The 15,244-nt window shown below is 57.2% G+C and overlaps 2 protein-coding genes across 2 annotated transcripts in view; one reads left to right on the forward strand and one right to left on the reverse strand.

Moving 5' to 3' along the window:
• Positions 1–13,908, forward strand: part of FAM131C (family with sequence similarity 131 member C) — a 30,598-nt gene extending 16,690 nt beyond the window's left edge. Inside the window, exons 4-9 of the mRNA XM_006914416.3 lie at positions 8,343–8,532; positions 9,415–9,450; positions 9,728–9,821; positions 11,873–12,055; positions 12,320–12,430; positions 13,056–13,908. Coding sequence (XP_006914478.2) covers positions 8,343–8,532; positions 9,415–9,450; positions 9,728–9,821; positions 11,873–12,055; positions 12,320–12,430; positions 13,056–13,303 — 862 coding nt within the window. The 3' untranslated portion in view covers positions 13,304–13,908. The remainder of the gene's footprint in view (positions 1–8,342; positions 8,533–9,414; positions 9,451–9,727; positions 9,822–11,872; positions 12,056–12,319; positions 12,431–13,055) is intronic.
• An 889-nt stretch (positions 13,909–14,797) lies between these two features.
• Positions 14,798–15,244, reverse strand: part of LOC102898934 (chloride channel protein ClC-Kb) — an 11,207-nt gene continuing 10,760 nt past the window's right edge. The window contains exons 18-19 of the mRNA XM_006914417.1: positions 15,189–15,242; positions 14,798–14,845 (exon numbers count right to left, since the gene is read on the reverse strand). Coding sequence (XP_006914479.1) covers positions 14,798–14,845; positions 15,189–15,242 — 102 coding nt within the window. The remainder of the gene's footprint in view (positions 14,846–15,188; positions 15,243–15,244) is intronic.

Here is a 15,244-nt window from a genome sequence, read left to right on the forward strand (position 1 = left end):
ACCTCACCCCCTTCCCCCCACCCCGCCCCGCTGAGCCCTAGGGGACAAGGCATGGGAGGATGGGGGTCAGCACGGGGAGAGAGCCCTGGGAGGGCACCGCCGCCACAGCCGCGTTTGGAACCAGCCCCTGGCAGGTGGCATGAAACAAGGTCCCTTCCTTTTCTGCAGCCACACACCCCCTGCCATGTGTTTTGGAGGGCCAGGTGACTTCTGGTGGCTCCTGACTATGTGGAGGTACTCAGGGTGCGGAGGGGGAACCAGGAGATCACCCTCCCACACCCACTCAAGACACAGGCTTACTGGCTCAGTGTCCCCCATTCTGTCCCCTTATCCCATGCTCCTATCCCTGAACCCCATTGGCAGCAAGGGGTTAATGGAGGTGAACAGGTTATAGAGAAGGTTTCTTTCCCCATCCTCCCCGCGAACTCTTTGTCCTTACCCCCATCCTCTGTCAGGGGACAGGAAGCGGGGACAGAGACAGCTGATGTTCTCAGTAACCCCTGAGACTTTCTCTGTGTCCCTGAGCTTTAAACGCTAGCCGGACTGGCACCCTTCACTGTCCTCCTCCTGTGCTGAGCCCCACTGCTCTCTCTGCGGTGGCCCTGGGCGCGGGAGCGGCCTGCCCTGGAGAGTGGCAGGTTGGTCTTAGGAATTCTCCAGCTTCCCAGCGGGCTGCTGAGCAGCACTTTGAAGAGGTCGGCTGGGCCATTTCCCACCACCGGTCCTCACCCCACAGTGGGAGGGGGCGGGGCTGGGGTAGAGGTGCTGGCCAAATCCACTGACTCCAACCACACGGCCTTGCGGGGCTGCCACCCCACCCATCGCCCCCAATGGCTTCCTTAGGCGATGATGATGGATGAACGGGCCTTGGAGAGGGCTGGGCAGGCCCCGGGGGGCGGGGGGAGCTGGTCCTGGCAGGTGTTGAGGAAGGAGCATAACACTCCTCCCTCTCTGGACTCTCAAGGGCTCTGCCCACTGGTCCATGCAGGTAAGTGACTCAGGATGTCTCAGCAGGGTGTCCAGGCTGGAATCACGGTGGGGGTTAGGTTGTGTGAGGCTCATTCACTTATTCAGTCTTTAAGCTGATATTAACACGACACCTATTGTGTGCTGGGCACCATGTACGCGCTGGGCATCCAGCACCGACAAGCCCTGCACAGCACCTGCCCTCATGAGGGCTGCAGCCTGGCCAGAGTCGAAAGGTGGTTTTGAGAGTGAAGAGTGTTTCCAGTTCTTTCGGTGTAACGGGCTCTCAGTGTGTCTCCAGAACCCAAAGGCTCTGGGCAGTCGCCTAGTGCTCCCCATCACTCGGCTTTTCCATGCCAGGCACTGAGGGACCTGCCTGTAAGCCGCAGACCCGCTGAGCACAGTTCAGAGGCCGGGGAAGAAGGGAAACTGCCAAGGTCACTTAGGACCTGCCAAGGTCACTCAAGGCAGTGTGAGGACTGGGGCCCAGGTCCTCTGACAGGATGTGAGGACCATCGACCATCATCCCAGAGACGCTGAGTGGCTGAACCCCTGAGTGGAGGCCCCTCACCCCTCTAATTGTCACTGAGTGCTCCATTTACCAGGTACTGGTTGGGACCTTTTAGGCACAACCATTAAGGGGTACATACTATCACTGTCCCCATTTTACAAATGGGGACACTAAATAGAGGGGAGTTGAGTGACTTGCCCAGGGGCCCGCAGATAAGAAATACCAGGGACAGGATTTGAACCCCATCAGGCCGACTTCAGAGCCTGGGCTCTTAGCCTCTGCACCACACGGCCAGCCCTCAGCCCCGGCTCCTGTCCTGCCCCTCTCCGGCTACGGGTTTCCATGGGCTTCTGGGCCCCAAGAGGCCGGTCTGCACACCTGCACGAAATCGCTAATAACAGGCCCCCCTTGCTCCAAGCGCTTCCCTGTGCCAGGTACACAGCCTGAAGCTAGACCAGGAATTGGAGCCTCATGCTGATGCCTGCACCCAGCTGGGGTCACCCCTGCCAAACCTTAAACCCCAGGTACACACCACACCTAGGAGAGCTGCCCGCTCCCAGCCTCCGGCAGCAGTGAGCTTCTCCGTGCCAGGCCTGAGAGGTCAGGAGTGCAGACGCCGGGTCCAGCCAGCCTAGGTTTGCATCCCTGCTCTATCATCACTAGCTCTGTGACCTCGGCCAGCTACTTAACCTTGTTTATGTATCTCAGTGTTCTCATCTCTAAAATGGGAATAACACAAGTATTGATGTTTTAGGGTTGTTGGAAGGGAATTAAATGACTTAATTCACCTAAAGCATTTGGGCCAATACCTGCATATAGTAAGCACTCATAAGTGTTGGCTATTACTTTTTTCATTATTACCCTTTTGTCCAGACAGCTAATCGAGACCCTCTTGTCTGGGAAAGGGGAAGCTATAGAGGCGTCGAGCCCCAGCCTTTTCATGGGAAAAGTAGTGGGCGGCAGGCACTTGAGGTGCTCAGGACATGGGGAAAGTAATTGGAACCAGATTAAGGCAACAAACGCTGTTTTCCGGAGCTATTTTGTGTTCATTATCTATTTTTAAGCTATTGTTTGTTGGACGTTTATCCTGAGCCAGGCAGCTTTCACCTTGCTGACCTAGTTGGTCCTCCTTCAGCCTGGGAAGAGGGACATGGGGCTTGGAGACAGGAAGTGTCTTACTTGAGGTCACGTAGCCAGGACACAGAGAGGCAGGATTGGACTCCGGGTCTGCGTGACCCCAGAGCCTGAGCACGAAACCTCTGCTCTTTGCCTTTTCATGTCCCCCACGTGGAGAGAACTCGTGGCCAGTGCTTTAAAAAAAGCAACTCTCTGGAATAACCCCAGTGGTTAGTATTTGGTTTGGCTTTGCTGTCACCACTGGTGACAATTCATATGGAGCAAAGGGGAGTTAGATTTGCTCCCCCTTCTCTCCAGCTCCAGGGTTTCTCAGTATCCGCCCCAAGCCCCCGGCACTGGGACCTCTCGGCCTGCCCCCTACCCCACCCCAGCCTTTTCCTCCAGAGCAACCCATTAGTCTCCTGGCCCCACAGGAGGACTCAGTGCATGGGGCACTGACAAGGGGGTTGTAAGAGCAGAAACGGGGGGCTGAGGACTTTCTTCTGAAAGGTCAGATGTCTGATTATGTCTGGGATGAGGCACAAGCCCTAAGAAGGCTGACCATAGCCACCCACAGTGCCCAGGGCTCCTTGGCCATGACCCCCCTCCCCGCCCCTCTCGTCCTGTCTCCCCTTGGCCTTAGCAGAACCACAGAGGAGCAGAGTCTTGCCCTCGGCACTGTGGGGAGACCGAGCGAGGAGTCGATGGGGCCTCGCCCTTTCAGAGCTCCCAATCTGAGGAGGGGGACGCGACCTTAGGAGTCTGATGGCAGAGGCAGGACACAGCGCACAGACACAAACACACAGACACACACACTTGGAAAAATGGCCCTCTCAGGAGGAGATCGGCGTTGGTTAGTAGTTGGAACCCAAACTTTGGAGTTGTAGACTGGCCTAGGTGTGAGCCCCACTTACGAGCTGCTGATCTTGCAGAAGTGATTTAACCTCTCTGAGCCTTCGTTTCCCCATTTATAAAATGGGCCTAACAGAGTTGTGAGGGTTAAATGAGAGCTCATGGTTGAAATAGCGTAAGACAGTACCTGACACACGCTTGGTGTTTAATGAACAGTGGCCGCAAATCACTGCAGGCCAGACTTTGCCCATCAGGGCTGCTGGTAAGAGAGTAGCCTAAAACAGCTGAGGCCAATCTAGGCAGGCTGCCTGGAGGAGGTGAGGCTAGAGCAGCGTGTTTCAGAGAGGTTGGGCCACAGGATCGCAGAGGACGTAGAAAGGAGCCGGGGTGTGTGGAAGGTCCTAGAGAAGAGCCTGTTGTCACCCTCCATCCTTGGTTAGGCCTGGAAAGGGACCCCTTTGAGCATCTCTGAGCTGTACCAACTCACAGATGAAGCTACTGCCATGGTTCTGGTGACCTATAAACAAATGTCCTGGGGAGTGGGGGCACTTTATCTACTTGAGTCTGAGCCAAACTCAGAGCGATGGCCTGCTGCCATGGCAGTGACTCACACCAGGCAGAGAGACCAAGGGCTCACACTGGGTGGCCTCCCACCGCAGAGCCCCTAAGATCCCCAAACCCCGGGCCATGGACCGATACCAGTCCGTGGCCTGTTAGGAACCGGCCGCACAGCAGGAGGTGAGCAGCTGATGAAGCTTCATCTGTATTCGCAGCCGCTCCCCAGCGCTAGCATCACCGCCTCAGCTCCTCCCCAGACCGTCAGGCGTTAGATTCTCATAGGCACCAAAAAGGTTGGGGACCGCTGCCCTAGAGCAAGCTGCAGCCCTAAGGACAGGATCAAAGGAGTGGTGCCCGAGGTCTGTCCCTTGGTTCAGAAGGAGGATCTGAGGTCCGGGAGGGGAGAGGGACAGAGAAGACGTCTTGTCTGGAGACCGTGCTGTGGCAGGGGCCTCACCCTCACGGCTACCCTTTTCCAGAGGACTGCACTATCCTCATTTCACAGCCGAGAACCCTGAGGTGCACAGGGGCCGTGTCACAAGCCCACAGCCCTGGAGCTGGCAGTGAAAAGCTGGGATTCGAACCCAGGGCAGGGACTGCGAGAGGAACACCTTGCTCACTGCGTTCGCTTTGGAGCCAGGGCCAGAGCCGGGCACGTGACAGCTGGGCACTACGCACCGGATGAGTGGTGGGCTGGAGGGACTGTACCACGTGTTCGGCCACAGGGGCCTGAGAAGCCTCGAGCGGAAGCCCCAGGCTGCCCAGGGACCCGCATCGCCAGGGGTTTCGGACACAGGCTGCTGCTCAGTTATCATGTGGTTTCAAAAGGAGGTTCCCCCTCTCTGAGCTGCTGAGGAAAAGCGGGTTCACCGCGGGCCCTCCCTGCCCTCCCTCTGCGGGGACATGGCACCCATGGTGACTAATGGGCTGGGATGTGAAGCGCCAGAGAACGGGGAGAGGAGCGAGATGACTCAGACCTGAGCGGTTATGCTGCAGACGCCCCAAAGGGAAAAGCAGAGAAAACCAGTGTGGCCGCTTTGCAGCAAGAGGGGCGTGGGTTACACATCAGGGGAACCGTCTGGCGGTTGGACTAGAGCAGACTGAGGAACTGGCCTGGGGAGGCAGGAAGCATCCTTAGTAAACAGGGAAGCTCTGGTCGAAGGCTTGTCTTCCGAAGGAGGCATCTGCATGACACCCCTCTCCTTGAAGGATCAAGATGGCCCCCTCCAGGTTACCATGGCAACCAAAGGCCCGTCACTTCCATGGCCAAGGGAGGTGGGGGAGGAAGCAGATCTGAGAAGGGGCTTCAGACCTTGAGGTCAGGGGAGTAAGATGTGGACCCAGAAAGGGGGAGGAGCCCACCCCCTCCCATGGGAGAGGGAGGCACCCACAGGAGCAGTGGCTAAGAGCCCCCTCAGGCAGTCCCCCAGCCCCCACCTCACATGAAATGCTGTGTTTTTCCAGTTGCCAGTGGTGACGAGGCCACGGTCCCAGCTGGGCGAAGAGCAGCCTGTGATTTCACCCTGGGCTGGTTCATTACCTGATGTCTCCATGGCAACTAGCCTGTGACATCACAGGGCCAAAGTCCTCAGGGGGAGAAGGCATCTTTGGCAGAGGCGCCTGTCCCTCAACTGAGGTTGGGTGCAGGAAGGCCGGGTAGGGGCCAGGAACCAGGAGTCCTCCAAGTCCACCACCAGCTCCTAGACGAATGACCTTGTTCCAGTCATGTCTCCTCCAGGCCTTTGACGACCTACCAGCTTCCTCTGTGTTCAGCTCCCCTTACTCTCTGTCTTCAGTCGCAAAGTTTTAAAACAGCCTCACGCCATGGCCGGGAGCCTTAGAGATATTCCAGCACCTTTCAAAGTTCCTAGGGGCAGCCTGTAGCCAGCGCCACCTGTCTGCATCTCAGTGGCCCTGGCTTGTGCACACTGGATCCTTATGAGTGATGGCTCTCAAACTTTTCTGACTGAAACCCATAGGCGTAAATATATTTTGCAATATGACCCAGTACACACACAAAGAAAAAGAAAGCCTTTATCCTATTAACCCCCCTTCCCAGCTGTGCAGACACCCGCCTGGGAGTGGGTGAGACGCTGGCCTCTCCTTTGCATGCATCCCAAATTTCTGCAAGTGAGTGTCTGGGAAACCCCACATTCCATTTGTTGGGAGAAAGAGGTAACCGCAGTCAGAAGGGAAGTTGAGGCTGGGGTAGCTGGGGCGGCTGCACCCCTCTCCCCGACAATGAGGGTGGCTTTCTTCAAAACATGGGCCCTTGTGCCTCTTTGTTCTCAGTTTGGGATCCTAGCAGGCAATTCCTGAAGGACAAGAACAGTCTCCATCAACTGACCATTTTACAAATGAGGAAAACAGAATCTCAGAGAGGCAGAGTCACTCGCTCAAGGTCCCACAGGCAGTGAAGGGCGGAGCTGGGATTTGGACAGTCTGGCACCAGAGCCTGACCCAGCTGGCCCTGGAGCAGACTCTGAAACAAGGATTGGGGTACAACTGATATATGAAGGAATAGAGAGAGCTGAAGCCAGGAAAGGGTGTCCCAAGGGGGTGACCTTAGCTTGATCTCACAGGGGACTCTGGAATGAAAGTTCAGCTCTGAGTGTTCTGACCCCAAGCCAAAGAGCTGGGGTCCTGCACCCACTCTAAATTCTCAGGTAGTTTCAGGAGAGCATCCTGCCTAGAAAGAGTCATGGGTGCTGTCCTTGGAGGCAAACCACAGAACTAGGAGAAAACAACCCAAAGAGATCTGGGGGGTTGGGTGGAGCACCCACACCACCCTCCAGTGCTCACTTCTTTACCTCCCTGTCAACACCTCTGCAAGTCTGCAAGTCCACTGCAGCCAGCTCCCTCCCTGCCTCTGGGGTTGCCTGATGCCTCCTACCTCCCGCCCCGGACCTCCTTGGCCTCAGCTCCCTCCAGGAAGCCGTGCCTGCTTCCATACCATGAGTGGTGGGAGCCAGCGCCCAGCACAGGATGGGCTGGAGGCTGGGTGAATGTCCTGCAATAGCCCAGATGCCCCTGCTCCTCAGTCCTCCCTTCCAGACTCCACGGCTTTGTGCAAGCTGCACCCCTGACTGGAACACCTTCCTCCCAGCACCCCGTCCTGGCCAGCTTCCCCATCAGCTCTCCTGTGCAGCCCAGAGCCTGCCAGAACTCATGGAGGACTCCTCTATGCTTCGGAAGAGAGTGAACCTCGGTGTCAGACCGATAGGGCTCAGATCCTGACGGCCAGTTACAGGCCGAGTGCCTTGGGCTAGTGGCTTTCCCCTCTGTGCCTCAGTTTCCTCACCTGTAAAGTCGAGCGACAGATTCCTAGCTCTCTAGATGGATGTGAGAACTCAGGGCCATCACACCGGAAAGCAGGGTATAGAAAGAAGAGTTCTTGGCTGGTGTTCTTCCGGGTCAGTCTTGTGTTTGAAGGGGAAGCGTTGGGGCTGGTTTTGTCCATCAGACAGGGGACTCCCTGATGAAGTGACAAAGTCTTAATCCCCAGGGCCTTGCACAGAGTAGACATGCGATAGAGGGATGCCAAGTGGGTGAAAGCATGAATGGATGCATAGATGAATGAATGAATGAATGACGATCCCCCAGATGCTTACGTAACTGGGTTTTTCGTGACACTCAGGCCTCAGGTCTGAGAAGCCCTCTCCGGTCCCCCTCCCGAGTCACGCAGCCCCTCATTTTTTTTCTTCAGTTGTTATCGCTGTCTAACATCTTATTCATTGTGTTTGGTTAATGATCTGTCTCCCCCACTAGAATGTCAGCTCCATGAACAGAACCCATCTCTGTCCTGTTCGTCACTGGGTCCCAGAACTGTGCCTGACGCATAGCAGGTGCTCAGCTAATACCTTTGAATGCCTCAAAGAGTAAATAAATGCATTAATCGAATGACTAATAAGGATGTTTCCTGTTATCCCGTGCGGGTGGAGAAGTCCTCTTCCATTCAACCCAAGAATTCAGGTCTCAGCTCAAGGTCACCTCCTCAGAGAGGCCTTCCCTGACCACCCGATTCGACGTGGTCCTCCCTGTGACCGTGTGGGCCACTCACTTCCCACCTGTCATCATGCTCTGATATTTTTGTTTGTTTGTTTGTTTATTAGTGGAAAGTAGTAGGGGAAATTGATTGGAGGTCTCTGTGGGGTCAAAAAAGTGCTGGAACGTGAGGGCTAGAATTGTGAAAATGGAGTGACAAGCAGATGGGCAAGTAATTCCCACCGAGAGGACCCAGCAGGTGGAGAGCCTGGCTGGACTTCTCGCCAGATGTGGGTTTGAGTCTGTTTCCTACAAAACGAGGACAGGTAATAATAAAGTAACACCCGCTTCCCAGGGCTGACCTGAACGAGCTTGTAAGCAGAACACTCAGTTTTTCTAAGTTCCTCCTGTCTTTCTTATTTCCAGATCTGTTCACAAGTGCCCACAAGGACTGCCCCATGCCTCAGGGCACAGACACCCTGAGCCCAAACTTGCCCTCCCACCACCCACCACCCACCATTGCTCCAGACTACGTCACTGGCAAGGTAACTGGTCATGCTTCATCTCCACCTTCACCCCTGCCTCTGCCCTGGCGCCTGGGCTGTCCCCTCCAGATCCCCATAGGGGGCAGAAACCATTCCAGTCTCCTCCCCTCCCCAAGCTTGGCTAGTTCTTGTGGGATCAAAACCCTTAAGGTTTGGTATTCAGCTGGGCAGAGGTGTGAAATGGGCTGGGCATCCAGGAACTGGATCAGGCTTATTTAGAAGAGAGGATCCCACCCTGAAGGGCTTCCCACCCAAATTAACTCAGGCTTGCAGATAACAACTTCTCTTACCAGCCCAGGAATCCCTAGTAGCCTGCACTCCCTACTGGAGAGTAAAAGGAATAGAATTCTCAGTCCAGATAGATTAGGAAGATCTTGCTAGGGACCTCCAATCCTGCTACATAATTTCCACCCCTGCTCCAGAGGTTGTAGCTTGAGCCTACCACATGATATAATGATCTTTTTAAAATTTTGAGCACATACCACATGCTAAGCATTATGCTAGGCACTTTGCCTACATTATGTCACTTATGTTTCTCCACAACCAGAGGTAAATGGCATTATCTCATTTTATAGAGGAAGAAACTTATGTTGCAAGATGTTAAGTCACTAGTCTCAGGCTACCTAGGCAGAACTGGCAGAGTCAAAACTCAAACACAGGTCTGATCTGTCCCTTTCACCCACTGCTTCCCCTGGCAGAGCCACCCTCCCCACTTCTTTCTCTGCATGCCAGGGGACACCAGGGCACAACTCACGAGCAGGCAGACCCCACCCTCAGGGAGCATCAGAGGGCTGACCCACACCTCCACCCAGGACCCTAAGACTCATGCCACCTGCTGGCACAATGTGCCAAGCCCTGCCTGATCCTCTTCTCTTATTTTAGGACAAACAGATGGATTTCTGTTGGGATCCTTGGCAGGTCAGTGCACTTGCCTGTGGCCCAGTCTGGTCAGCCGCGGCTGACACCACTGCCCCTCCCTCCACTGGACCCAGCCTGGGCACCAAGTCCTGCCAGCCCTGGGGGAGGGGTGCCTGATGAAAACGGTGCTGGGAAATGGTCCCGTGGCAGTTGGCAGGATCACCCTGGCCCTGTCCACTGCCCAGGGGCCCTGGGGAGGCTGGGTAATGAGGATGGTGGGATGGGCGGACGTGTTGGGCAGGTCTCCCCCACCTACTCACCCCTCCCCCTCCCACAGAGGTGCTTCCAGACCACCAACGGCTACCTGTCCGACTCTAGATCCTGCTCCAGCAACTACAACGTGGCAGCCCTGGCCACCTCGTCCCTCGTGGGTGGGTACCAGCTGCTCTCTCCTGGAGTTTGCGTTGTCCACCCTGGACACTAGCTGTAGGGCTGCAAGGATCAATTGCAGCTGGCAGGACTGCGGCCCCGTGGAGTCATTTTCTCAAAGCCAGGCTCCGAGCTGGATTCTGCAGGAAGTAGTGACGTAGGGCTCCCGCCCCCAAGGGTGAGATTGTTGGGGCCTCCAGAAGCTCTGAGGGGATGGCCCGATTTTTCAGATGTCTGCCTGGTGTGGTCACCCTGTCTCTCTGCAGCAGACGCCACCTTGGGTCAGTTCCCTAGATGCAGAGCCAGAGGCAGGAATTGTGTGTGATCTACTGAGGCATTTTCTCAAGGGCCACCTGTAGGAGTGAGGGCTGTGGGGCAGGATAGGGGAGGGGCAGAGACGTGGCAGCAGAAGCCTCCTCTCTCTGAGCCATGAATCGCACTGCAGAATTCACTGCCCTTTGAGGGGAGGGGGCTGACATCATATTATTCCATCAGTCAGTGGCTGGTAGCCCCCTTCTCTCCTGCCCGCCCGCACCCCCCAACTCCTGACATCTCTGGCTGAGGCAGCTGCCATCAGCTAAGGGCGAGTCTCCAGAGAAGCGTGCAGGTGTGAGCGCTGGGGGTCAGGCAGGCAGGCCAGGATAGGGACTCTGCCACAGCATCTGCCCAGGTGGCCCACAGCACAGCCTTCTGGGCCGTTCTCAGCAGTTCCTTTGCTCCTGGCTTTGCTCATACACGTTGGGCTCGCATTTCATTAACTCCCTCCCTGCTCCCACATTTGCCTACACTGTTCCCTCCACCCGAAACCCCTTCCTTCGACCTCACCTGCCCTTCAAGGACCCCTTGGACCACTTCCGAAAACCACCTCTGGTTGCCGACGCTCCCCATCTTGGGGCAGGGGTTCGCCCCTTCCTGCGCACCTCCCATCTTTCCCATTTTCCCAGTGTTTCGTCTCTAGCTTCCTTTGTGGATGCCCGATCTTTCTTAAGTATTGCCATTCTTCATATCATGGCTTTAGGGTCCCTGTGACCCACAGATCTGTCGTCCACTGCTATTAAAGGAGATGCTGAATCACTCCTGAAAATCCTCTGTCAGCTTCCACATCCAAGGGGTCTCGTCCTAAGAACTCCTTCAGGCCCTCCTCCGCAGCTGCCCAGCCCTTGCCCTGTCTCTTGCTGGGTCCCTAGCGACCCCCTGCCTCCACCTTTGGCCGCTAAGCCCCTGATTAGGATGCTCTTCCTAAACCACAGAGCTCACCTGTCACTCTCCTGCTCACCACCCTACTGTGGCTCCCGCTGCTATAAGGAGAACTTTGGTGCCCTCGGCTTGGCTCTCTCAGCCCCCAGTCTGGGCACCCCAGCTTCTTCTGCCACCCCAGTCCCAGCATACTGGAATCACGCCAGACTCTTCCATGCCTTCATCATCTTATCTCTGAAAAAGCCTTCAGTCTTGCCCCGATCTGTCCAACTCAACCTGCCTTCAAAGCTGCACTTCAGTCTGCCTCTTACAGGAAGTCTTCTCTGCCTGCTGCACCCCTCACAGATCTCGCTCTTGGCAGAGCTGGCACTGGGCTAGACACGGGGTCTGCTCTCGCCACACTTGTTACTTAATGGGCAAGGGGAGAGCTGGGTGGATCTTGAGTGGATGGCTCCTTGAGCCGATATCTTTGAGTCTGAACTTGGTCAGAAAGGGAATGCGCTGTGGCAGGCCTGGGGAAGAAGCAGCAGGAAGTGGGCGGGGACACTGACTGGGAGCGGGACACTAGGAGAGCTTGGGGCCTGCAAGTGGGTGGGGAGCACCTAAGTGAGGGGGGCCCTAGGGCTGGGGGAGGGCGTGGGGCAGGGAGTGGGCACAAAGCATTGGCAGGCATGAGGAATTAGATGGGTACAAGGCATTGGTAGGTGCAGGGCTGTGAGAACAAGGGGCCTTGAATGGATGTGGGGTACGAGCCGTGGATGGGCTTGAGCTATTGGGGGGCTTGGGATATTGGAGGTGGGGCTCTGAGCTGGGCCTTGTGTCAAGACAGTCACCTGACTGCCCTCGATGTCCCCAGGGGTGGTGCAGAGCATCAAGGACCACATCACAAAGCCCACAGCCATGGCACGTGGCCGTGTGGCCCACCTCATCGAGTGGAAGGGCTGGAGCGCCCAGCAGTCCGGCTGGGAGCTGTCCCCAGACGAGGACGAGCATTATTGCTGCCTGCCAGACGAGCTGCGTGAGGCCCGCTTTGCTGCAGGTCAGTGGGAAAAGGGGAGCTCAGGGACAGGGACCGGCCAGGGCTCTGGTCCTTAGTGGACACAGCATTGCCACCCGGGCATTGTCTCGGCAGGAAAAAGCAAGGTGAGGGGTGGCCGGGGCATTAGGTGGGCACTCTGATCCCCAGGGCTTGGATGGACAGCCCAGCTAACTCCCAGGCTGTTGGGTGGCAGCCCGTCCTGGCACTGTGCACCCCCCACCACCACCATGCCCCCTCTGAGCTGGGTCCCACTGTCCCCCATAGGGGTTGCTGAGCAGTTTGCCATCACGGAGGCCACACTGAGCGCCTGGTCCTCTCTGGACGACGAGGAGCTGCACCCCGAGGACATCCCCCAGGACATGGTCCAACTGCAGGGTACTGCCTGGGTGGGCGCCAGGGTGGGGTGGGTGGGGCAGAGCCGGCGCTGGATGCCTGCCCTGTGACCTCAGCCAAGCCTCTCCTCCCCTCAACTTTAGTTTCCTCGTCCAAAAAATGAGGCTGGCGATACTTAACCTGCCCATTGCCCAGGAGTGCCATGAGCATAAAGGAAAAAATAATAATAATAGATAATACGAATTAAGGGCTTACTATACAAAGAGCCAGGCTCTGACCCTTAACACCAAGCACAGCCAAACACTTTCACGCAGCTGGGTCCTGCGTGGTCCTTCACCAGCGGATTTTCTCATTTCCTCCGCCCTCTGATGGTGGGGGGAGGGGAGGCCTGGGAAGAACCCTGGTTGTCCCAATTCTCAGAGCACAGAAGGCTCCCACACGGAGCTTCTCTAACTACTCCGCTCTCTGCCACCACCACTCCTATAACCCCAGGGAGAAACGGGCTCAGAGAGGTTCAGTGACTTGCCTAAGGTCACAGAGCTTGGCCGTGACAAAGCAGGGCTTGGAGGCTGGTCTTCTGCCCCCTGCCCGTACTCACACACCAGAAGCGGGCGAGGGGCAGGGTCCGGGACCTTGTCCCTCACCCCGCCTCCCTTTGCTTTTCCAGACCTGGAGAGCATCCACCTTCAGGACAGTCTTCTGGCCTTCTCCTCCCCAGGCCTCTCCCCTGATGGCTGGCCGTCACCCGAGGAGACCCCCATCACGGCTGCTGCCCCACAGCCCCCTGGCCCTGAACAGCAGCATTGGCAGCAGCTGCCGGGGGGCCCAGGGTCTGAGGGTGGGGCCTGCCTGCAGGGCTCCCTCCCCTCAGTAGACAGCGGCTCCCTCTCAGAGGACGAGGTGTTCTATAACTGAGGCGGGACCGCGGGGCCCGGATCCTGCTCACACTACCTTGCCTGGAGGGCAGCCCAGGTGTATCAGGGCATCAGGTCGGGCTGGGCCTCTCTTGGCCCCTCAGGGCTGGCATGGGGTGGGTGAGGCGGGGATGGGGGCCAGTACTCCTTGTGGACCACTCTGTGCCTCCATGGACCTGCCCCGAGCAGTGGGAGCCATATCCTCCTTGTCCCTCTTCACCGGCTCAGGTGGGCAGCTTCTCCTGCAGGGTTTCTGCCATCAGCGAGCTCGAGGACTCAGCAGACACCACGGCAGGCTGCCCAGAGGAGCCAGCAGCCAGGCCTCCGGGCGGACGACCGTGGGACACCCACTTGGCATGGGTCCTGGGGACCCTGCCTTGACCCCGGGGCTCAGGCCCTCCCCCTCTCCCTCTGGGCTTCAGCCCCGCATCAGAGGTGGGGTAGCCTCTTCTGGTAGCTAAGCGTCTGTTCCTAAGCTGTCATCACGGGGAGACCTATCTCATGGAGCATCTGTCTGTCCCTCACTCTCTGAACCCCTATGCCCCTGCTCCCCCTCCAGGCACCCTCCTCCCCTCTTCCTTTAGAAGGTTCTCTAAAGACATTAAAGTGGTGAATTGAAGCTGGGTGAACTTGGCCTGGTCTCTGCTGGAGCAGGCATGTCCTTGGGGGTCCTGGAGGGATGTCTAAAGGGACTTAGGGGAAAGCCCCTAACTCCCAACACTCGTACCACTGGTCAACATGCTGCTGCCCAGCTAGGAGAGTCTCCATGGAGGATGCCCAAGGTTCTGTGGACTCCCCAAGGAACCATACCTGGGGACCCCACTTTATCAACACTGGCTCAGCCAAGGGGAGCCTGGGGCTGGGGTGACGGTAATGGGGCCACAGGGTCCTGCTTCTACATGAGGACAAGCATCGTGAGACCTGGTGGGGGACCCTGCCAGGAATGGGGGCGTGAGGAGTGGGAGACCAGGGACCCAGGCCTGCAATGCCCACAACCACCAGGGACCCCAAGAGCTCCCTCAAGGCCAGCACGGGAAGAGCTGAGGTGCCACGTCGGCACCGTGGGGCTGGAATGAGGGATGAACTGCGTCTCTGGGGGATGGCTTTATTTTTCTCAGGAGCCTCTGGCTGGGAGTCAAACAACCCCTAGGGGGCATCTGCGCCTGCCCTTGGTGATAACGTACACCAATCTCTTCATCTGTGAAGTTGATGAACTTGCACTGAGCACATACTGTGAGCTGGTTTTCTGCCATCTCGCATTCTGAGCTCTGTCCGAGGTGGGATTTGTCCTTCGAGGCATGTAGCACTTGTCCCGCCCGAGGATGGGACATAGTGAACATGGGGCCCTTTTCGGTGCTGAGCTGGGCCTGCCCGCTTTGCTGAGGAGCTGAGCTGGGCTGGAGGGGAGGGGTGTGTGACGGTCGAGGAGAAACAGGACGTCTGCCCAGCCTTCGGCAGGCAGCGGAGGTGGCTCGTTTCAGCGTGCCGGGCTCGCTCACTTTGGAGCCGGTGGGTTTGTCAGGTTGGAAATTACTTTCTTCAACTAGAACAGAGAAAAAGGGCATTTTAGGGGGAAAGTGTAGAGAAAGTCAAGCATGGGGTCTCTCGTCTCATTTGACACTCCTCAGGTTTAATTCTAGGGTGAGCGGTAGAGCCAGTGCCTCCCCATTGCACAGATAGGACCACAGAGGCCCAGAGGTGGACAGGGCTGGCCACTGGCTACAAAATAAGGCAGGGGTAGCCAGGCCCAGTGGCCACTCTGGACCAGGAAGCAGGGCTTGTCAAATCCCATGAGGCCCCTCCACGTTTGCATGGGAAGATATCGGGGCCCTCTGCCTCCCCGAGCATGGCTCCTCTGCTTTGCTCAGCCCTGGGGGCCCTGGTACCTCCACCCAAGACACGGAGCCCACGGCTCTGCCCTGGGACGTCACGAAGAGGGACT

Source organism: Pteropus alecto, unplaced genomic scaffold (assembly GCF_000325575.1).
Source record: "Pteropus alecto unplaced genomic scaffold, ASM32557v1 scaffold125, whole genome shotgun sequence".
NCBI classification, from domain to species: domain Eukaryota; kingdom Metazoa; phylum Chordata; class Mammalia; order Chiroptera; family Pteropodidae; genus Pteropus; species Pteropus alecto.